Source organism: Vulpes vulpes, chromosome 5 (genome assembly GCF_048418805.1).
Source record: "Vulpes vulpes isolate BD-2025 chromosome 5, VulVul3, whole genome shotgun sequence".
NCBI lineage: Eukaryota > Metazoa > Chordata > Mammalia > Carnivora > Canidae > Vulpes > Vulpes vulpes.
The window spans coordinates 118298988-118323686 of record NC_132784.1 but is presented as its reverse complement, the minus strand read 5'-3'; the positions used below and the strand labels follow the sequence as shown (position 1 = coordinate 118323686).

General features: G+C 34.2%; 1 protein-coding gene across 8 annotated transcripts in view; it reads right to left on the bottom strand.

Annotated features, from left to right (window-relative positions):
* PCLO (piccolo presynaptic cytomatrix protein) overlaps positions 1–24699 on the bottom strand; it is a 383872-nt gene that overhangs the window by 68448 nt on the left and 290725 nt on the right. For 5 of the 8 annotated variants that reach the window (XM_072759800.1, XM_072759802.1, XM_072759803.1 and 2 more), the window contains exons 13-19: positions 23745–23959; positions 17300–17350; positions 13622–13746; positions 11113–11139; positions 4074–4167; positions 3001–3072; positions 832–1012 (exon numbers count right to left, since the gene is read on the bottom strand). In XM_072759800.1, coding sequence (XP_072615901.1) covers positions 832–1012; positions 3001–3072; positions 4074–4167; positions 11113–11139; positions 13622–13746; positions 17300–17350; positions 23745–23959 — 765 coding nt within the window. Of the gene's footprint in view, positions 1–456; positions 1013–3000; positions 3073–4073; positions 4168–11112; positions 11140–13621; positions 13747–17299; positions 17351–23744; positions 23960–24699 lie in introns of those variants that run through there. The other 3 variants (XM_072759801.1, XM_072759804.1, XM_072759807.1) reach the window with 2 other exon arrangements.

The following is a 24699-nucleotide window of genomic DNA, read 5'->3' as shown; positions in this document are numbered from 1 at the left end:
TCGGGCACACTCTGACAACACTAGCGGAGACTTAGAATACATAGGTCGGTGTGTCTACACAGCACAGGACACGGTTATGTGGTCCAGGCAGAACTCGGTTCATGATGAAGATTCAGGTTGTGGGGAATTGGCAACGAACCTCTCAAGGGCAAAGCTCGCTCAGAGGGGGTGCTGTGCGTGCTGCCAAATCCAACGGACAACGTTTCTTTCAGACGTGATGATGGTAGTTTATAGAGAAGTTATAGAATTAGCTTGAGGCCAACATTTAGGAAAGGTTTAAGTAAATGTCAACGTACCAGTTATTTCGATGACATGGGTTAAATGTTCTTGATATAAATAAAACGCAGGGTGCAAAATTATATGTGTGCATACATTACATATATATGAGTTAGAATATACCTATGGAAAAACGGGTTTAAACGATGAGAAGAAATATGCATAAATGGTAATGGTAAGTGTGTCTGGTCAATGGACTGTCGAGGACTTTTATTTTTCTTCGTGAAATCATATTATCATGGATTTCGGGAGCTGGAGATAACCCAACAGCTCGTACAGCCCAACCTCCTCGTCCCTTGTGCTGGTTGAAAGCCAGAGTCAGAGAGGCGACGATCACAAAGTCATACACGTCCTACACCTGATTATGCGCTGATCTGAGACTAAAGCTCATTTTTCCTGATTCCATGTCCACTACTATTTGCAGGATATTATATTACATACTTCCCAGTAGAATCCAACATTTTAAAGTATATTAAATATACAGGCATTCATATTCAGGAAGTTACTGGGTGAACAAATAGAATAAAAGCTTTTTCTACTTGAAATATCTCCTACCCTTGGATGGGTCAGGGAAGATACCATGGCTTCTGCTTTTGATGACAGATGGCTTCGGAGACTGTTGGCTGCTCTGACTAGAATGAGACTTGCCATGATCGATGCTTTCAGTCTGTTCTTTGAGAGAATACCATCTAGGGGTGTTATCCAGATGAGATGTGCTAGATAAATCAATCAATACCTGAAAAAAAATGTAGTAAGTCAATGAAATTGATATAATTCATTCATTACTTTTTTGTGTGATCTGAAATTTACTCAAGGAAGTAAGTCAAAAGATATGGTATGACTCTGAGGATGACAAGGCTGTTTTCCTCATTTTTCTTTACCCATGACATTGAGAACAATGTCTTGTGCATAGTAGATGCTTGATAAACATTTGATTAGGGGCACCTGGATGGTGCAGTCGGTTGGGTGTCACACGCTTGGTTTTGGCTCAGGTCATGATCTCGGGGTTGTGAGATTGAGCCCCACACTGGGCTCTGCTCTGCTCTCCCACTGCACCTCCCCACTGTGCATTCTCTTTCTCTCTCTGAAATAATGTTTTTTTTTAAATGAACATTTGAGGGGATCCCTGGGTGGCTCAGCGGTTTAGCGCCTGCCTTTGGCCCAGGGCGTGATCCTGGAGTCCCTGGAGTCCCGGGACTCGGGATCCAGTCCCACGTCGGGCTCCCTGCATGGAGCCTGCTTCTCCCTTTGCCTGTGTTTCTGCCTGTCTCTGTGTGTCTCTCATGAATAAATAAAGTCTTTTAAAAAATAAATGAATTGATTAAACTGAACTGTATAAAATAAATGAATTGATTAAACTGAACTGTATAAAATCTTTGACTATTAATTAAATTATTTGGAGATGATGTGAAAATGTAGAGTCGCAACTCCATTCCTTTATGAATGAAAGCTATCTTTTGTTAAATGAACACATTTCAGTGCTACACTTGGATATCTTTTGCTTTTAACACTGAATATCATTTTTAAAGATTGATTTTTAGATATGAGATGGATAAGATAAAAAGAACGGGTAATTTGCAATTACTAACTTATTCCCTGTATTTAAAACATACTTCAGTTCATATTTGAAATAAGGATATGACTAACCATTTATGATGAGAAAAAAGCACTGTGTTATGGTTTAATTGGCAACATTTTTTTTTCTTAGAGTTCATGAGTAATAGTGCATTTTACAATTGCTGGCGTTTTAGATCTGATGAGATATAAAAAAATGAGAACCAACATAATGGATATATGCTTTAGGTTCATGTGAACAATACATCATAAGGACTACAATAAATCAGTTTTCTGAAATGGGACGTTAAATCAGATATAATACTGCGTCCTAGAACTATCCAAAGATGGAGATTAGTCTCAGTGGCTGTACCAGCATGGAGCCTGCAAGTGAAGGTCAAATGGTCTAGTTTTGATGGGAAAGAAAAGTGCAGAGTCTTGGAACCAGACAAGGTGTCATGTCACCTAGACCACACAACTGTTTTCTGTTGTTTCTGGGAAGGGACGTCCTATCGTCTAGGTGATTTTTTTTTTTTGGAGATGCTTTATTTTTTAACATTAATTCATAACTTGTGCTTTAAGTAAAGATTACTAAGTAAAATATATTTTGTTGAAATATGATAGATATAAAAAAACACAGGATCGTATCACTCTGCCAGATTTCATGATTAGGTTAGATTCCCATGTGACCTAACATAAAATCGTTTTTTTATTGCTTTCTCCTACTTCTAGTTTTGCCTTGTAAAATATTTTGAGAGATTTTTCATGGGACACTTAGAAGAAATAAGAATGTAGAATGTCACATCAAGTCACTGATACATGCAGTTGAAGAATAGCAATTAAATATCTGAAAATGTGTTTTAAAAATCTAGCTCATTTCATAATAGTTTATCTCAAATTTGGATTCACAGCATGATTATATACCTCCTATCAAAAGAATTTATAATTCATCTACAAATTAATTATAAAGTACATCAAATGGTAGAGTGAAAACCATTTCTCAAATTATTATTCATCCATTCAAGGAATAAATCAGGAAATACGTCCTATCTACCAAACAAAACTTTACCCAAAATGATTATTTTATAAACTTAAGAAATATGCGTGGAACAAGCTCTGATTGCTGGTTCATAGTGAAAGCAAATAAGGAAAAGGAAATCAGATGCTCACCTCACCAAGAAAGTCATTGGAAGAAAATCTATCATAATCCCAGACCGTCACCTCCAGTGTTTTCTTCTTGAGCTACAGTTTAAATCAAAATTTCATTAACCCATATATCATCATACATTTGCATCACACTCTATTATAGATTCATTGACTTTCACTTCCTTGAATTCTTTCTATTTGTGACAAAAGGCTTCAAATTTCATCTGAAAATGTGGGCTTATATTGAATATTATATAAAATATGAGTGATTTTATAGTCGAACGTAGTGTTTGTTCGTTAAGTGACCTCAAACTTTTACTAATTCCTTGTTATTCTAAATCCCCTTCCTTGATTTTTATAAATAAAAAGCACTTTGCACCTAGCTTCAATTTCGTAATCAAATTAGAAACTTTCCGGAGGACTAATCAAAAATCTCTCTCTTTTAAATTCATTTAGGCTAGTCATCTGTATGTCTTGGCCCATAGATTTAGCCCCATAATGCTGAGGTTCTTAAGAGGTCTTGATTTAGAGAAGAGATGAATTCCTAAAATGTTGCCTGGTGCAATAATACATTTATACACACTGAATATTTTCTGTGTATTATTTGTGAAAGTCAAAATATTGCCAGCTATTATTTTTGCAATATATACACATCAAATCATTATGGTGTATACCATAATCTTATACAATGTATTATGTCAATCATCTCAGTAAAACTGGAAAAAAAATGAAAGTGATTGGCCAAAATTTTAAAAAATACATAGCCAGTCGGAAAATATTTTTCCTCAAAATATGATAAATGCGGCCCAGCCTGTTGAAATATTTAAATTTTGCAATAATTGATGAAAAAGGTTACATTGGTCTTATCTCTATATTTTTTGGCTGCTTTGTTAAAATGCACACATTTTAACAGTGTAAACTCATGGTAACTTTGAACTGTATCCATTTTCTTTCACTAGCTACATTTATTATTTGTATTTTACTCATTTCTTTTTGTTTATGAGGCAAAACTGATAGACCACTATCTTGCAATGATTTTGTCATCGCTATTCTTAACATTAGTCTAAATCTGTCACATAGAAAATATCATTGCATACCTGTTCCATGGAGATACTTTTATAAATTACTGTTTGATTCCACTCAGGATTAAGACTTTTTTGAACATATTTAGTCCTCCTCTTGTACTCAGCACTGAATTAGGAGGAAAAAAAAAAAAGAGTTATCTTGATGATTTACCTTAACTGATTTCTTCATAGTCAGCCAGAAGGGCATGCAGACATTTTAAGATGATATTTTGTTCTAAATCATTATGTAATCATCCCATCACCTTCCTGTCTAAAACCTTAAGTTGAATACAAAATGACAATTTAAAAATATGTTGGTTGCCTTTAGTTTTATTTGCCCAAAAGGTGGTTTTTAAAGAAAAGCTTTTAGGTGTTCTAACTATACCATAATTTTAGAGCCTTTCTCCTTCCTGAATGCAGGAGACAATTACATGAACTATATGGTAACATCAATATCTTCTTGCCCCATAAATAATAACTTGGTATTTAGCTTTCCAATAGTTTTACTTCTAATCATATCTGCAAAGCCAAATAAATGCTCTTTCACTTTTTTCTTATACAAAATCGTAGTAATTGTTTTGATGAGGAAAGGATGAGAAATGTTTGTTGCTATCGCTGAGATTCCATGAACACTTGTTACCTTATATTTAAAGCATATTTTGACACTCTTAGTAAAATAGGATATTTAGTTATAAAGCAATTCAATATAATTTCTTGGTTTATGTCAATAGCCCAGATAAGCCATTATGAACCAGATCAAAATAGTTCCTCATTCATTATAACTTGGGGCATTTGAATTTTTCCTTGACTTTTCCATTCCATCTGAGCAACAGTTAGAAGTTTATAACCCAAACCTATTCTAATTAAAACAAACAGAACACCTATAGCTGACTCAACCAGCTGGTGGGTTTGGAATTATTGTTGTTTGCTATTATCAAAGTTACCCATACAGACAATGCCTTTATCCAATCCTCACTGCCTCTTCCCCAAATTTTCTGCCTAGCCTTATAGCTCAGGTCCTAGATAATACTTCCGTTCTGGTGGGCACCAGAGCCCTGAAAACCAACCTACTCATCTAGAGTCCTTTCGTGCGCTTTGATTTTGCAAATTGTCTTTTCTACATGAATTGGATCCTGACCCTTGACTTGATGTTGTATTCCCAACTAAGGGCCGACTGCTAACTCTTGCTAGTCCCCACTCTCAAGCACAGCCACATGCTGGAATGCATCCTATTGTTTCCCAGGCTCTAATTTACCCTATCCATTCTAGACATAGCTATTGAGAATCCAGTTTTAGCTCACCACTCACTTTTAAAATGTCTTTCTTCTCTCTTTTGCTTTTATTCTCTTTCTTATCAGCCATATGCAGAAGAACAATAATTCCCAACAATGACTGCATATTGGGATCACCTAGGAATCTGAGTTCTAAGGCTGCAAAGTAGAGCAACAACTGCCACACCCAGATCTCCCAGCCTTGCACCCCCAAGCATATCCTGATTTAATAGGATCTCCTATTAGGCGTGAGTATCAGAATTTTTTTTACTCTCTCGGGTAAATCTAATGTGTAGATTGTGAACCACTGAATTTAGGATTCCCCAAGACCTCACGTGTCAGCCATTGTGAATTGAATCCAGTTTAAGAAAAAGCATCAGTCTTCTCACTTCTAACCAACTCATTTGTATAAAAATAAGAGCAGGATTTGACCATTTTTGCATTCAAGATAAATTGCAAACAGTTTGGGGAAATGTATATGCAATGATTTAAAGAAACAGGAATTCTCATAGGCCACACACAGTATAAATTTGCACACAGTTTTTAGATAAAACTGGTGAAGTTTATTTTTCATTTTTTTTTAAACTGGTGAAGTTTAAATCTATGTACCCAAATACCCAGAAAATTCTACTTTGACTTATTTCACTTCTACCTTAGAGAAATTCTCCCACCTGTGCACAAGGAATGTGTTTAAAAACATTCACTAAAACATTGTTTCTAATAACATATTAGTAAGAAATATATAAATGCATTATGATATATTCATTTAATGAAATAGTAAAATGTTAAAATGAATGAAATATATCTCTATATATCAAGATGGATATTATCTTAAAATCGTGAAATAATATAGTAAGCTGTTTATGAATACATGTATATATATAATAAATGTATAAAAATCATTAAGAGTTTGGGAATTATAGGTAATAAATTCTAGTTAGTGGTTATCTCAGGTGGACAAGGGAATGGTTTCAGAGGACTTCAGGGGTATCTATAAAATATATTTTAATAAAAAAATCTGAAGCCTATAGAGCAAAATATTAAAATTTGATAAAACTAAAGGCAAGAACACAGGTATTTGTTAGTTATTTTTTATATTTTCAGTAGTTTGAAATATTCTACAATAAAATTCAAAACAACTTTGGTAATCTATGTTCTTTATATCTTATGTTTTTTATATACATATATATTTTTTTATGATGGCATAGGAAGAATGGATGTGACCACTTTGAATATAATAGCAAGCCTTGGTTACTATTTTTTATCAATGAAGAAAAGTGAAATCTATAACTTTTTAAAAAGGTGGGAATTAGCGTTAAATGCAAACTCAAGTACTTTCACTGAAATTCTAGATATGTCAATATATATGAAAATAATCTGTATTATTAAAATACCTTCCAAAGACATCATCTTTTCTTAATTTGTGAATATGAATAATTGTTAAAAATTTTCACCTGCATATTTTAGTCATTTTTTCACTTACACATTTAGCAAAAGTTCTTAATTTATGCATGAAAAACAATTTATAAAGTAAGCACATAAAAATAAAAAAGAGCTAACATTCATTAAATGTTTAGTTTTTCCTAGGCAGAGTTCTAAATGCTAGTTACGTGTTTACTCATTTAATCCTCATGGCAATTCTGTGAGACAGGACAGAAAAAAATGGAACTCAGCAGAATTAAGGTATGCTGGAAAGGCTGCATACTTATTAACTGGCAGGATCATGATTCAAATAGAGGGAAACGGAATGGTTGTTCGTAAATATATGCTACATGAACTCAATTGATTAGTCTCACAAAATATGAATAATTCATCAATTTCTTAATTTCAGGCTTTATTAGCTGAAGTACCTAGTTTGTCTTCTTTACCATATAATCCAAAGTTCTTCACTTCAATTTAAATATATGTATTTCTTATATAGTTAAATTATATACAATATGTGTGTATATATACACATATCATAAAAAAATCAGGCCAGTTTTAGAGTTATTTAGGGAAATTCTGAATAGTATATCCTAAAAGATGTTGTGGACTGAGGAATAATTGCAATAAATATTTATTCCTGCCCAGTCACACTCAGAAATAACCAAAATTGGGGGGATTTTATGTTTTTAGTGAGTTTTATTCTTCAATTCTCTCCAGACTCAAGGTGTCCATTGCCTTTAGGATTAAAGTAGATACATACAGTTGGCCTCTACTATTTCTGGTGGGGCTGTAAAAATGATAATTAAATCCTTTGCAGCTTTTTTGTACTTGAATTTTATAACACAGAGATGGTCGCACAAAGCCATTCCTTCAATAACATTTGTTTTATAACTACATTTAGTGACTGTCTTGAGCATGATCCCATTGGGCTGTGCTGCCACTTGACACAACTGAAAACTGTTTGCACTTCCACAGCCACATCGAAATCTGGATTTACAAGTTGAAGCTGGCTAGGGAAGCAATGGGATTCTTAAATGTGAGCATAAATTAGGTTGAGAAAAAAAGTAGAGCTTATTTTCCTTACCCTTCTTTGGAAAACACACTGTATCCTCTCATGGGAAGATGGAAATAATGATATTATATTAGGACAATTAGGCTGTATCTAAAAATCAGGAAGTTTTTTAATAAAAGGAAATAAAAAAGTCAATCAAGATGGGGCATGATGCTAATAAAAAAATTAACCTTCATCTCCTCGAAGTTTGACTAACTTCTTTTATCTTTCATTTTTTAAATTATTGACCCCTTGCTTTCTCATGAGTAGATAGATATACTTTTAAGGCAGACAGCAAAAAAAAAAAAAAAAAAAAAAAAAAAACAAGCCTTGAAATTCAATTATTCTCCCCTACACTGGCAAAAAACATAGTTCTTTATGTTTCTCTTTTTAATTTAAAAAAAAGAAAGAATATGATGGCTTCTTTCTATTTTGCTTTCATAGAATTATCTAAAATATAATTTTATTTAATCTTTTGTTTTATTTGGTTGTCCTTTATTGGAAATTACACACACACACACACACAAATTTATTTTTAATTACTCCTCTAAGGATTTTCCCTTAATTTAGAAAGAAACTCCGATCATATGCCATTTTATAAGCCCTACTGTTCCGTGCAGTAGTGTTTTGGCCACATCACATCTGTGCTCCCTGAAGTCAGAGCCTATGGCTGTTTATCAGTTCTACCCTCAGCATCTTAGAGTGTCTGGAGCAGTTTGTGCTAAAGAAATGTTTGTTGGATGGATCATTAAAAAATGCTTTTGGTTGTTTTCCCCTTAAAATCTTTTGAAATGAAAAAAGTTTTGTCCTTTGAATTGTAGATGCATGCAACACCTGCTTTATATAGATCCTGGAGGAAATATTCTAATATGCTAACAGGAGGTTTAGAGAAAGTCCAGGCAGGAACTGAACTTCCAGGTATCATGACAGCTAAAATCAGCTTCAATCATAGCAAAATCTCATTAATGGGAAAAAGTCTGCACTTTGTCAAACAGAGTAATGAGAGAAAACCAGAATGAGATTCTTCAGATACGCTCATTTTCACTTCTTAGTTATCCAGGGACAAATACTCTTTCCTTGTTTCACCCCATCTCGGTGCTGACAATTAGACTTTCAGAGTTTATGAGTATATTGATCCGAGGGTGGGAAAAGGAAATGAGAGGATATGAGAAAATTGGACCAGTGAAATTCTTATCAGTTAACAGGATTTTTTTTAAATTTTAAGAATGACAAATTATTATATTTTATTATTGAAGAAACAACGTTGTTTGGTTTCCTATAGACTGTTGATAAATAATTCTGTGTAATCCAATAGCCCAAGTACCTGTATTTCTTTTTTGTAGGAATAACTGACCACTAGCGACTTGATGTAGCCAATCATAAAATAAGAATAATCCATTAACTTTCTTAACTGCAGGCTTTATAAGCTGAAGTGTATATAGGTTATTTCCCTATAATCTACCCTATAGTCTAAAGTTCTTCACCTTTCTCTCTCTCTCTCTCTCTCTCTCTCTCTGTATATATATATATATACACACACACACATATATATATGTATATAAAATGTATAAATTTGTATTATACCCACATATCACAACAATTTTAGGCCAGTTTTAGAGTTGCTTCGGGAAATTCAAAGTGGTATACCCTAAGAGAGTGTATTTGTACATAATACAGTAATATCAAGTGCCGTTTACTGAGAGCTTATTATGTGCCAGATATTATGCTTTTCACTTTTGGTGTACTACTCTGTGTGTTTTAAAAAAAAATCCTGGGAGGGGGGTTATTATTATTCCTATTTAGCAGAAGAGGAAATCATTTTAGAGAAACCTCACAACTTCTAAGAGGCAGGGCTGAAATTCAAACCCAAGTACTTTAGGACTTTATTCACTGGCCTCATCAGCCAAAATTACAATGTTAGTACCTTGTCATTACTATTTTTTCTTGCACTGACAATTCTCAAAGAGATGATAGAAGTGACTTCTAGATGAAACACAGGATAAGAGAGTGACTTTTAGGTCTTCAAAATTGTAACCAACGCATCCCAGACTATTTCAACTATTATTTACGTTTACAAAACCTGCTCTCTTCCAAATTAAATATAGACAATTTCTCCCCAGGTTCTCTAGATAAGGGTAGGAAGGTTCTGAAAAAAATGATTGATAATGTCTGTTCTAAAATGACACTTTTCTTTCAATCGAGCTAATTTTGCATATCAGTCTGAGAGATCTGGATGCTGTCCTGAGATGAACAGACTAGTCATCACAAGCAACCTTTCACAGATTCGAATTTACCATGATTATGTGGCTGCAAGGAAAAAAAAAAAGTTTCTGGCCACAGAAGGGGTGTGGTGACTAATCCTATTCTTTTCAATATTTAAATACCTACGCCATTCAAAATCAGAAACAGCCTCTTTTGGGCAACAGCTTGTCCGGATTAATAAAGATGTCAAATTTTAATTTTGCAGACAAAAACAAACCCTATAACATTAATATTCTGGGTAGAATTAAAATTCTCATCACCCCACTGCTATAGATGGTGCAAGATTCTCCTCCCCAACTAAATAGCACATTTCATATAAATGTAGTAAGATGTGCAAAAGAATGCTCTTCGTTATATGTCTGAAAGATACCCTTGTCTGACAATGTGATGATGTACCAAGTTATAAGCTCGGTTAGAAAATAGTTTCCTACTATTGGCAAAGAAAGGAGAATGTTTATGTTCCTGCCAATGTACTGGGGCAGGCAGATTATGGCATCCTGTTGCATGGCAATGCCTTCATGGTGCAGAAGGTATAAAGGAATGGAAATGTCTCAGTGTCAGGGCTAAGTAAGGAAAAAGATGAGAGAACTATGGTATTTAAGATGAGATTTATGCCCAGTATTGGACATCTGGAAGATCAGTTAATTTCTTGTGAAAAATGACTCTAGATTTTATTTTTATTTGTAATAGAAGACTCAGGAGAACTTTTGCCATGGTTATCACATGAGAAGCTAAACGAATTTTAGTGGACAAATTACATATGAAAACCAGTTATATCTAATTTCAGGTGGTCTTTCCTTATTCATATTCATATATAATATAAAAATACTAAAATATTTTAATATTGTCTACTTTTCAATATTCTATTGCACACATCTGCTAAACCTATTTAGTAATATTGTAATCAGAACAATTTGCTGGTAGCCTAATTCAATGATACCAACCTATAAAAAGATGTAAATTATAGCCCAAACTGAACCACAGGTGAATATACACAAATCAGCAAAAAATAAAACTCTAGACATTACAATGTAGCTTGGCACCGAAAGAGAACCAACTCTACCTTGCATTCTGGACAACCATGACTTGACTGCATTGATTCCGAGAGCGAGAATGAAGGATACAACAGGAAAGTTGGGAAGACAGGAAGAAAAAAAGTTAGGAACAGAAATAAGGAAGAAAATACGAGAATAATAACTGGAGGAGCTACACATATAAATAACATGAGGCAGAGTATAGTCTTAGAGTTAAAGTGAAAATAACAGGTCACAAATGCCTTGGCCACTGTACTCATTAGTAGTAATTTAAGGGAAGGTTTAGGAATTGAATAAGCGTAGTTCATTAGCTCCCTTTGGGGCAAATCCCAAAGAACAGGCATGTTTTATCTGACAAAATACATGGAGATGGCTTTAGGTGGAAACTCACTCTTTATTTCACTATAGTTCCTCATTTCCTGTTACCCCCCCGAATGGCTGAGATATTCATGTTACCTGCCTGCCCTTTTGGGTTATTCAAGTATGTAATAGTCTAATTGAAACATATCCTGTAATAAATAAAACGTAGGTACTCTCATATAGTATAAAAGGCGATACTCTCTAGGATATATAATTAGAGATGACAGAAAGTAAAATACACTGCTTTATTTTCATTCATTTGCAAATCCTTAATTAGGGATATACCCTTGGCAGTGATTTCTTCTTGTCCCTTAATATTGTCATTAAATAACATTGGAGTTCTAATGACCCAATCAAAGGCAGAATGAAGTTATCAGTTTGTTGTTGTTCTACTCACATTAAAAAAAAGATAGCCAAACTGCAGTTGTAACTACTAAAGATTTAAATGAACATAAAATGAAAACCCCCCTTTTCTGTGCTATATGGCTAATTGGTGATCCCTGTAAATTAAATTCAATGAATTAAAATTAGAATCACAAAACCAGCAATTCTAAATTTCTAAATAAAATTATTAGGATAAAATTAAAGGCCGTATACTTAGTTTGATAAAACACCTGGAAATTTTCAAATTATTTTCTGAGTATTATTTGATTTCCTGACAAAACTATTGGTTCTGCTTGCTTCCTGGGCCCTGTCATTATCAACAAGAAAGATTAATCTCAAAAGAAATGGTGATCTGATGGTGGTGATATAATTAGTCAACAAACAGCAGATTCAAAGGTAATGTATAACTCTAACTTGGATCCTATGCAAACAAACCAACTATAGTCACAAACATGCTTTGTATGATCTCAGTGCTTTTAAATTTGTTCAGGTTTGTTTTATGACCCACAATATAGCTTATCTTGGTGAATGTTTCACATGCACTTAAATATGTATTCTCCTATTGATGGGAAGAATTCTATAAATATCAATTAGGACTTCAATTAGGAGGCAATTGGGGAAATAAGGAATTATTTAAACATTTTGAAAGGACAGTGGTTACATGTGGTATTATGATTATGTTTTAAATGAGTTATCTTTTGGAAATATATAGTAAAGTATTTGCAGAAAAAGTTATGAGTTGAGATATACTTTAAAATAATCTGCGTAGAGGGAGTATATGACAGTAAAAATGATACATGATTGTCTAGGAAATGACGATTGTTGAAGCCGAGTAATGAATAAGTGGTGGGTCATTCTTTCTACTCATGTGCAATAATTCGAAATTTCCAAGTAAAAAGCAATATTCAAATGTCACCCCTCAAATAAAAAAATGGATAAAAATAAAACCGGAGCCTTGAAATCACTAGCTTCAAATTCTTTTTTGTTATGCCTCCAATTGTTGATTATTTATGGTTCCATCATGCTAATTTGGCTACTATAAATTGTTCAGATAAGGTATAATGATCCATTGGGTCCAAATCACTGTTTTGACATCATCTTTGAGTACTGATTTATATACCAGAACGTAGCAATTTGCATTTATCATGTGAAAATTAAATATCCCCAAAGAACACTTGCTTTATATGAACAGTTTGTATAGACATGCGATTCAGAGTCATTTTTCATTTATTTCCCAAATATTTACCATACTTATTAAACATTTTTTAATATTCAACATTTCAAATATTATTCTTATTTTTTCTTATTTTATAACTCTTAAAACATTGATTTGAAAATATGCATATAAATAGGGATACATCAATAAGTCACTTAATGAACATGTAATGTGATAGACAATGATGTACTATAAGATAAAACAGTAACTTACAAGTCCCTGAACATTGGTTTTGCAAATGAATTTAGGAAGGTAAAGCTAATTCTCTAAATTTGCTACAAATAATTCCTTAAATGATTCCACAGTTCATCTGATTAGTGAGTGTGGTTTCTAGATTCAAAAGGCTGACATGTCGTCAAAACAGGTTTTTTCATGATTAGGGCTCTCCTGGAACACTTTAGGGCTTAATTACAAATTTTTATTTCCACCTTACCTAATAGTTGGAAATAAATAAATAAGACATGTAAATAAAACTAAGGAACAGAATTAAACTTTAAAATTGGAGACTGGAAGAAATACTAACACTATTTTTTAATCCATGGCATGTGATACTTAGAAGACACTGCTTCTTTACTCACCCTCTCCCAGGAAGAAGGTACACTTTAACAAAGGGGTCCGAGTAACCATTGTTGTCTCGAGGGACAAGGTTTCTTGCTTGGAGAATATGGATTATGAGATTTCCGAGATCATAGTTGATTTGAAGCTTAAAGGGACATCAAAATATTCCATGAATATTTTGCTGTTGTCTTAAGAAATCTATAATACATTATTATTCAATAATTTACCAGTACTCTTTTTTTTTTTTTTTTTTAGTGTCCTAGGGAGCACCAACCTTCATTTCCATTTTACTTGAAACTGAACAGACTAGTGTATGTCTAATTTAATTGAGAGCTTCCAGGCACATGCTAATTACTAGAAAATGTGCTGTTCATTCTTTCCATGGTTAAAGTTCTGGCCTGTCTAAAATTCATTTAGAAGTATAATCATACAAAAAAAAGTATAATCATACAGTGAATTGCTAGTTATATTTTGATGCTAAATTTATACTCTTAGAAAAATAGTACATGTTGTCAGCGTTCATGAATACAATTACTAGGATTTTGAAAATAAATCAATTGCTGAATTTTTTAGAAAATGTCTTTTGCATTTTACCAGATATGGAATCATTATTTAAAAATAGAGCTGTTAGTCTGAAAAGTAAGAATATTTAAGAACATGTAGATTTGATCTCTTTCTATAGTATGTCATATTACTGATAGTTTTTTTCTGTGCTTGCTTTTCTAATACTGTCAGAATATAAGATAATAAGATCTTGTTCTTTAATTTTAGACACTGAAGAGGAAAGAAGAGGCCCTGCCTCCAAGATTTAATGGCTGTTGCATAATTATCACTGAAGAGGAAAAGATTAACAATTTAAATAAATATTTGAGAAGCCTACATATTTCAAGATAATGGAGTTGACTAATTTTTCTCCTTCAAAACTTAAATATTCTTATGGCATCATTTTCAATAAGACTTAATTTTGCTTGATGCTGCTTTTGCTTATCAAATGACAGAAAGGAACGATCTATATGTGAGAGGAAAAAATTCATATATAAAAATACTAACCCATTTTTTTAATAGTCATTTGAAGCAGGTATGTTGTGCTCATGTTGAAAATGGGAAATTTTAGAGAAGCCAAACTTCATTTAAAATCTGATAATTTTTTTTAAAGATTATTTATTTATTCTTAGAGACACAAAGAGAGAGAGGCAGAGACACAGGCAGAGGGAGAAGCAGGCTCCATGCAGAGAGCCGGACCTGGGACTCGATCCAGGGTCTCCAGGATCACACCCTAGGCTGCAGGCGGGGCTAAACTGCTGTGCCACCAGGGCTGCCCCTAAAATCTGATAATTAAAATAATTGCCTAAAATAAGCATAATTTTCATCTGGTTATATTTTCTGGCAGACAAGGAATCTTCAGTTGCTTTTCTCAACACAGAAAAGCTCAATTTGACCATTATGAAAGCAAAGGCAACATGTAAAATAAAGTACCATGAAGAAAGACAAAAAATGAGAAGTTTAGAAATGCAGTAACTGGGGTTCCTGGGTGGCTCAGTGGTTGAGCATCTGCCTTCGGCCCAGGGTGTGATCCTGGAGACCTGGGATCGAATCCCACATCTGGCTCCCTGAAGGGAGCCTGCTTCTCCCTCTGCCTGTGTCTCTGCCCCTCTCTCTGTATGTCTCTCATGAATAAATAAATAATAGTAAAAAAAAAAAAAAGGAATTCAGTAACTGTGTACCCTAATGGGAATTGAAAAATTGAATTATTCTGCACCAATTTTTACACTGAGATTTAGAACAACTTCCAAATCGTTAAGGAGAACTTCTTCCCCTCGTACTCTTTTCTTTAATGGCCTTTATGTCCACTTTTATCTGGTAAGGCACCAAAACCATTTATTTAAATGAAAACTTGTAGGCTACCATAAGAAAGTACTTTTCAGAAACTATCCTGCAGTGCTTTAGAAAACACTCAGGATTGCTCAGATGTTACTTTTGAGACAGAATGAAATGTCCCCAGACATTTCTTTCAACCAGAGCTACTCCAGGGTAGCAGATTCATCATTTGGGTGACCACATAATGTTTCATTTGCAAAAAAAAAAAAAAAAAAAAAAAGTTTCGCTATAAGAAAATAAATAAATAAGCTAGAAATCACTGTTATGAGAAAATATTTTTTAAAAACAGCCTACACATTAAGAAAGAATATTATCAGAGTAAATTCCCACTACAGAATTAAATATCACTGCTCATGGAAAAGGAAAATGAAACAAGAATAAATAACCTCAAGCCTGAACGAAACATGGCAAATACTGGTCTGTGAGGAAGAAGGTTTTTTTTTTTTTTTTTTTTTTTTTTTTAAAGAGACAGAGAAAAAAAATCTAGGAATCAGAAAATCAGCAAATCTAGCATTTTCTTGGCTGCTGGTGACATCAAGGAAGATCAGGTCTGGCTTTCTTGCAAGGGGGAAGCAGCAGCGAGGAGGCAGGCCGGGCAGCATGGAAGGGGCCAGGCCTGGGCCCTTCTTCCCATCCCAGGCTCACGCCCGCTCTGCTTTCATCAGCGGGAGCTCAGATGACCACTTCACTGATGTCCTCGCACTTGCAGCCTCCCCCCCCCCCGTAACATCTGGAGGCCACTGCGGTATGACACCTTCTTACGTATTCCGTTCGGTCTCCCTTACTCCAGAATCCTACCGGGCACCCTCGTGCAGGGCTAACACCACTGAGCTTGTGCTGAAGGCTCTTTTATATTTAGTTTCAACTTCTCAGTACAGGAACATTTCAAGGCAGCAAAGCTGATCCCTGCCTATTATTACTCTCTGGCAGCAGAAACTCTCTCCTCTTCTTCCTACAGGAACACTATCCCCCTTTTCTCGGGGCTTAGCCTCAAATTAATTTGTTCAAGTCTGCTGTCCTTTGTGAAATCATTCATGAAAATTTCGTCTAGACTATGTTGGAGAGACAGCTCTAAGACTTCCTGTTCTCTCCCCCTTATCTGAAACCTGCCGTCTTCAAATAGTTATCATTTTACATTGTGTTTGTTTTTTCTATGTGATTTTTCTTATCTATCCTGAATTACTTTTTGGCATCATCTGAAGCACAGTTTTTAAAACATTTCTGACTTTGACTCACAGTAAGAAATATAGATTATGATATAATATACACACAAAAACATGCATTTATAGATGTCAAAAAAAAGAGATTTGTACTATTTTTCTTCTATGCTCCTGGTCAAAATCCCCTAAGTTGATTTTATGAATTACAAACTTGTTATGACCCCTGGTATGAAAAACACTACTCTAGAAGAAATGTTCAATAATTATGTAACACTTGTTGGTAGGAGGAAGGAAAGAGGACAGCATTGGACTCATGAAACTTTTAAAGAGGAACCCTCACACTTCTGGGAGAATCTGTTGTATTTGAAACACATTCAACAAATATAAACTAAGACGTAAAACATACTGATACTGCTAAGGCATCAGACACATATGTCAAGTTATAGAGTTCCATACAAAGATTTTATAAACTATATATTTGTACCAAAATGCTGCTCTATAAAATAGTATTTTTCTTTCACAGGTCTGAATGTGTAATATATAACACATACAAAACAAGAAAGGTCCTAACAGTGTTTAGAATTACAATAGACCAGTGGGAGGGGGTGTGAACCAGCCAACGAAGATAGTACAATGATGATTTTTAAAAAACTTTCATACCTGAATTTCCCCTGTAATCGGATGAGAGACAACCTTTGTTGCATCAGTAGGCTGCAATATTAAAAACATATATTATATTAATGGATAAGCCCATCATAAAATTGACCATTTAAACTTCCTTCTGTAATTAATTTCTATTTGGTCAGAACACACTGCCTGGAAAATGCATTTCATCCATCTGGCTGCTTTGGATGATGGGGTCTACTTCTACTTCTCAATATGTGTTTAATTTTATAGATACATAAATCTGTTTTTTCATTTTGCTCAACCTGTTGTGAAGCTATAATTTTATACCTATAGGACTGCATTTTCAATTACTTAATGAAATGAATACTTTGGTTTAAAGTACTCAATGTAGCTATTTACAGGTTTTAAAGATCTATAGGGAAATGAAAAAGATGTTGTTTTTAGACGACAACTGCCTAGGAGCACAGAGCTTATAGAAGGCCATCCTTGAGCTCCTTGGATGGATGCTCAACCCCTCTCTGCTGCCTTCTAGAGTAAAGCACCCAGGCAATCACTTCTTCATAGTTCACATTCCTTAATGAAAGTTCTATCCTCTTCTATGTAAGTTCTCACTTCCTTAATAAGTTCCTTATGTCAGTAAAGCCCTAAGAGCAGTTAGGAATGTGATCTGGTAAACTGGTTCATAATGCTGAAAAAAGTGACAGATTGCTGATTTGTTACATTTCAGTGCAGTATCTGTACAAAAGGAGAGATGATGTCCCTGACTCCAGATCGGCAATAGAGTTTCAGGCAATGTGGCACTGACATGGGGAGATATTCATTAAGATGGAGGCCAGCCTGCTACCCCCAAAATAAGGCCCTGTCTGCCTACATGTACATAATATTGGCCTGGTTTTAATAATTAACTGGAAAAGGAAAGATCCTTAATATTTAGGTAGATACACTTGTTGCCTTTCCTTTATATTTTTATTCTAGAAATGAGGGCAATCCAAAGAAGACTATTCCAGGTCTTGTTTTAGGAAATAACTAAGGAATACAAAAAATGTGAACTTTCGCAAAATTATATAGTGGAGGTTAAATTTTCCAAGCCATATATCCTTTATTTAGTTGAGCTCCTTTATAAGAATGTCCATTCATTAATACTGAAACTCTGGCTGCAAAGGGTAAGCTACTAGTTAATGAATAAGTATATTTACTTCAGAATTACTTTACCGCTTAAATTCAAAGAAAAGCAAACTGGATCCAGAAAAAGGACTATAGAAGCCTCTGAAACTATTTGTATCTTGAGTACAGATGGGGGATTTCCGAAAAGCAGTTATCTTTGCATTCCAAAGAGGAAAACAAGAATAACAAACATAAAAACAAAAAACTGAGACACAAAAACCCCTCATAAAACACAAAACTAAATTATTATTGGTAACTTACTTTGTTTTGATCTCTTTTTGACAGTTGTAGCTCATTTGACATATAATCATGCAAATATAACTAGATTTAGTAAACTAATGGACCATTTTTAATTGTTCTGGGGTGTGACAGTAAACTCAATAGGGTAGAGAGGGAGACTTTAAATTACAGAAGGAAAAAGATCACTATCTTTTTGGACACTGAGCCAACCATGAGCCCCAGGTAGTTACCCTTCAAGATCAGACCAACTATTTTCCTTTCAATGATGTCATATCTTTGTGAGGTTGGTTTTTAATGATTGCAAAGATAAAAAAATGTACTTCAGGAAGATCAGCAAGGACAGTGTACAACAAGAAATCACTTTGTTAGTATGCAGTCTGATTTCATAGTTTGAATTGTGCAATGTCCATCAGCTGCCCATATTCCAGTGGTATGTAATTATTAGCAATGAAACAAATACATTATTTTTATTTCATCTTATATGTATTATTTTTTCCAATGGTTATTCAGATACTAATTAACTAATTACTTAACAAATAAAACTGTTTTAGATGTATCTTTGGGCAGAAGACAGCCATGAAAAATAATTACTGAGATGTTCAGGGTACTCTGACCAGCAAACTTTGGGAAACCAATGACCTATTTCATAAGACACTTAAAACTAAGTACTTTAATTGAATCATTTATTCATACCATGCCTTGAAAGAAATCATTCAATCTTTAAAGATAAAATGATGAAGGTCTGGTTAGAATTTCAGAGACAAAACAGCTTGAGATGGTAAAATAAAAAATTTGAAGATAAAAATTTGTATTGAATTAGTTTAAGAAAAATAATCACTTAAAATAGTCATATACATAGCTTATATAATTTAAACATGTATTAAAATAATTTAGATTCATATTTTGCCTACATATACTCAGCATAAATCATTTAGAATATTAACAGATTAATAATTACTTATGAATCATTATTTAGAATATTTATTAGACGGTGTTCTAAGTATCCAAATGTGTAATTATGCTAACTATATTTAAATATTTTAGATTTAATACATTTCATTACCTTGATGTCTTATTATTTAATAGTCTCATATCTAATGAAAACACAAATAAGTTAAAACCATAATTCTATAAATTATCTGAAGAACACATGACATGTGTGGACATATTACCTGACAGGGATATGTAAGTTTCAGACCGTCACTCCCTATTTCTGTAATATCTCAATATAAATTCTTTAACATTGTAGGATTTGGAGAACAAATGAAAAAAATGTGTTGCCTTTTATTAATACCACATATTGATGGGTCAAGAAATATTAAAATTAAATTTATTTATCCATTGATCTGTTCAGAAAAAAAAGGTTTCAAAAAACTATACCAGCTAGATGTTGAAGATAAATGTCCCAAAAGATGACTAAGTAACGGTCTCTTTCTTCAAGAATGTTAGTATGTAGTTACTATGTGTTTCAATGAGAAATGTTCATATAATTATATACATACACATTCCCAAAGTGGTTAGATTTGATTATGGTTATTACTATTGGCAAGAGTTAAGTAATCTATCATCACTAAATGGTAGGAGACCAGAGGTAATTTTAAATATTCTAGTAGTTACTTAAAAATGTAAGAATCAGCTGATGAAATTAATTTTTAATAATATATTTTAGTTAATTCAATTTATGCAAACTATTATAATTACATCATGAAATCAGTATCAAAATTGTAATGAAATAATTTATATATTTTTTCATATTAAGTCTAAAGAATTTGGCATTAATTCACATATTCAGGACATCTCAGTTCAGACTAGCCACATCTCAAGGGCTCAACTGTCACATGTGGCTACCATTATGGACAACATAGTTCTATAAATTTTTATTTCAGCAAAAATACAGCAAAACACATAGGCCACATTCGTGGCATGGAAAAGAATTACTGCATATCATAAAACATGTCAATATCATTTCCTTGATGCTTGCTCTACTGTACTTGTTTTTATTTTCTAATCATTGCCATAATAGTTAACATATTACAAAAAATCAAATTTTGCATGTCCATAATGTTATAGAGACACAAGTGCCAATGATATTTATATGAGAATATTTATTTTGTTACTATGCTGTATAAGCCCCCTATTATGTACTTAAACCATAGTATATAGAAAGTAGGATGCCTCCTTGGCTCAGTTGATTAAACGTCTGCTTCTGATTCAGGTCATGATCCCCAGGGTCCTGGAATTGAATCCAATGTCAGGGTCCCTGCAGTGGGGAACCTGCTTCTCCCTCTACTTCCCGCTTGTGCTCTCTTCCTCTCTCAAATAAATAAACAAACAAATAAATAAATAAATAAATAATTTTTTTTTTAAAAAGATGCGAATTGTCTTAAGAGATCCATAAAGCATAGAGGCATTTCAGAGAGAGGAGAAAAGGAAAAATGATACCTTCTGATCTTAAGGCAGGATTGGACTATGGAAAGATTTCATGGACAAAGGCTTCCTGTTATTCTTATTTCATCTTTGCTTACAGCTTATCACTGGCTCTTCATTTCCGGCAGATTGCCGTGTAAAAGCCAGGCATGGCACATAATATCCTCCAATTTACAACCATCTAGGCTTCTCTTTTATTTCTTACCCTTGTATTTTTTTTATACACCTACGTTCTAGGGAGGCAATTTCTGTTTCTGAGATTTTTTTTCATGTTACACTCTCTGGTTGGAGTGCTGCTCCCTTTATCCCCTTTACTGATTCAGTTCATTAGCTAAATACTAGCTCTCCTAACCCCATTCTTCATGCCCTCACTGTATTTCTTCATGGCATCTAATATTATACTTTCACTGAATTTGGTTACATATTATTCTTCATCTGTAATTAGACCAGTACCTTTTATTTTTTAATTTTTTATTTATTGTAAAGAGAAAGAACGAGCATGAGCGAGGGGTGGTGGGGAGAAGGCCAGAGCTAGAGGGAGAAGCAGACTCCCTGCTGAGGTGGGAGCCTGACAAGGGAGGGGCTGGATCCCAGGACCTGAGCCAAAGGCAAATGCTTAACCAACTGAGCCACCCAGGTACCCCTAGACCAGTACCTTTTAAACCTCAAGGGGCAGCACACAACTTGAAGAACTTATTAAAACTCTTGTTTCTTGGTCTAATCCTTAAAGAAGGCATAGAGTGGGATCAAGAATTTGTATTTTTAACATGTTTCTAGATGATGCTGATGCTGTTAAAAGAATCACACTTTAGGAACCACTGATCTACCTACTATGCAGGGAAGGGATTTTATCCATCTTTGTATCCTATACAAAGTGTGACCCCTAACACTGAGGTGCCATCCAAAAATGTCTGAAAAGTAGGAATGAGTTGGAAACCCTAATATACAGAGTACTTATTAGCAAGGCTATTGTAAAGATTGGGCATTATGCTTACTGTAATAATCTCCCAAGAAAAACCACTAACTGAGCCTTTTTAGACTGAGCAGGGTAGGGTCCAATGCAAAGGTGAGGCAGCCAACTTTTTGGGGAGTAGGGATACTTTTTAAACAAGGTAGTGACCCAATCAGATCATTATGCACAGATCAGACAGTTGGAGAGTAGTTTAAGAGGAAGGAAATAAAAATGGTGAATGGAGTTCCAGTAGTGAGTGCAATAATGTTAGAAAAAAAAATAATGCTTTGCTAAAGAACATTGGTGAGTTCCGAGAAGACAGAAAATTGCTACAGACTTTTTAGGAAATTAGAATTCTCAGGATTAAGATTCAGTGACTGATCAGACATTGTGAATGAAGAAAAAAGAAGAGCAATGGAGGTCTTAAATTTGTACTTCATTTCCTGGAAGGATGGTGTTGTCAGTTGCTGAAATAAAATATTAGGACGAGAAACTCATAGAACTATAATATGCTTGGTTTGGAAACTTTGCTAGCAGAGTTTGTCATGTCTTGAGGACTTCTACCTGAAGATTGAGAAAAGAGTGAGAAATACCATCAGTCTGTAACTCAGGAGACAGCGAGCTTCCATGAGGTGATTCTCAGACACTAATACACAATTGCATGTGGTATAATACAGCTGTGTTAAAATATGTTTTGAAATTGAATCTACTCTTGAAATTGCACTTTGAGAAGCGTTGCTATATTTAGTTTGAAACAAGTCATCAAATGATGCAATCAAATGCATGAGGAAAAAGCTACAAACTGTCTATATTTTCATCTGCTTTTACAAACCTAAAAAATTAATTCTGTTTTCTTTTAATTGCCCAGTGACTTGGAAATAATAATGTTAGAAGTATTTATTTCAAAAGAAGACTTGCAACAAAGGAAAATTTATTAGTATGGAATTAGGGATAAAATTCAAAATGGCAATTCTATATTACTGGTTCTTCTTTCTTTTTTTTATTTAAAGATTTAATATATTTATTTGAGAGAGAGATAGAGCAAGCAAGCATGAGGGGAGGGGCAGAGGAAGAGGGAGAAAGAGAATCTCAGGCAGATTCCTGTGGAGCGCAGCACCCAACATGGGGCTCGATCTCACAACCGTGTGAGATCATGACCTGAGCTGAAATCGAGAGCTGGATGCTTAACTGACTGAGTCACTGAGGTGCCCCAATCAGTATAGAATTAGGGATAAAATTCAAAGTGGCAATTCCATATGACTGATTTTCCTTATTTCTTATTGTCCTAAATACTTTTAGGACAAATTTTATTTCTGTGTCCTTTATACCTTTTATTTAAATTATCAAATCCAATGTAATGTCTATCTTGCATTTCCAAAAAGATGCAAAGCTAACGTTCCATACACAAAAGGGCTCAGACAACTGCAAAGAAGAAGAACCAGGAAATACAAAGCATTAGACACACCATTCAAGTTCCTCATAATTATAACTGCTAGAGTATTTTAAGAAATGTAGAAATATATCATCTTTATAACATTTGATCCACTATATATTAAGAAATAGACATTTTGTTTCAATCCATCATTAGGAAATGAGAGATCACAAGAAAACCACCTGAGAAGATGATACTAGATTTCCTCTGTCCTTGATTGAATACAGAGCTATAAAATAAGTAACTCAGAGGTCACTTCTCACCTTGCTGCTGCTGTGCTTCTTTTTGTTCACTGAGGGAGACCCTGGTTGCCCAGGGCTGGGGACGGAACTGGATCCTGCAGAAGTAGGACCTGAATGAACGTGAGATCCTTTCTCCACAACGGATGACAGAACCAGTGGTGACTGTTGTAGTGAAACCTTCTGGAGCTCCGCTGCCAACTGCTTGGGATCAACCCCTGGGGATTTCGCTTTATCCACTACAACAAAATGAAGTGGCTATGTATTTCTCCATTTCATAGGTACTTGATACCATAGAACTTACATGAGTTCTAGATGACAAGGGAATTTCCATGCACAGATGAATGAGAAGTTATACAGGCCTCTCCCTGTTCCTGAGGGCAGTAACCCAGACTCTCCATGCTGGCTGTAGCACAGGGAACGCTCAAGAAATATTTGTTAAAGAAATAAGCCATATTTTTAATGTAATAAGACATCTACATTTATAAGACTACAGTTGTTAGCTAAGAAAGAGCTAAATCCATTTCATCATGTCCTTATGAAATGACACGTGGATTTTTCTCTTTATTAGAAAAAGGCCATCAAAAGGTCCATAATCCAGTTATGCTAAAAGGAATCAAGAATGATCTAAAACTTCTATAATACCTCAAATAAATGGCCCCATGGCCTACTCTGATTGGATGAATTCATTTTTAAAGAATTAAAACTGTAAACGCACACAGCGAGAATTCTGTATGAATTTCTTTAATGGGTCTGACACACAAGTATGTGTTTCCCTAGGATGCTACATCCATAGCTGCAGTGCTTTTGGTTTTGTTTAAGATTACATAAGTAAATAAACACCTATTGGTCTACACCTACATTTTTGCCCATACAATATGTTTGTGTTTATATCTTCATCATACAGAGGCATCATCTGCCTCTACAACTCCCTTTGCATATACACCTTCACCCTTACCCGCAGCTGGGAGCAGATTCC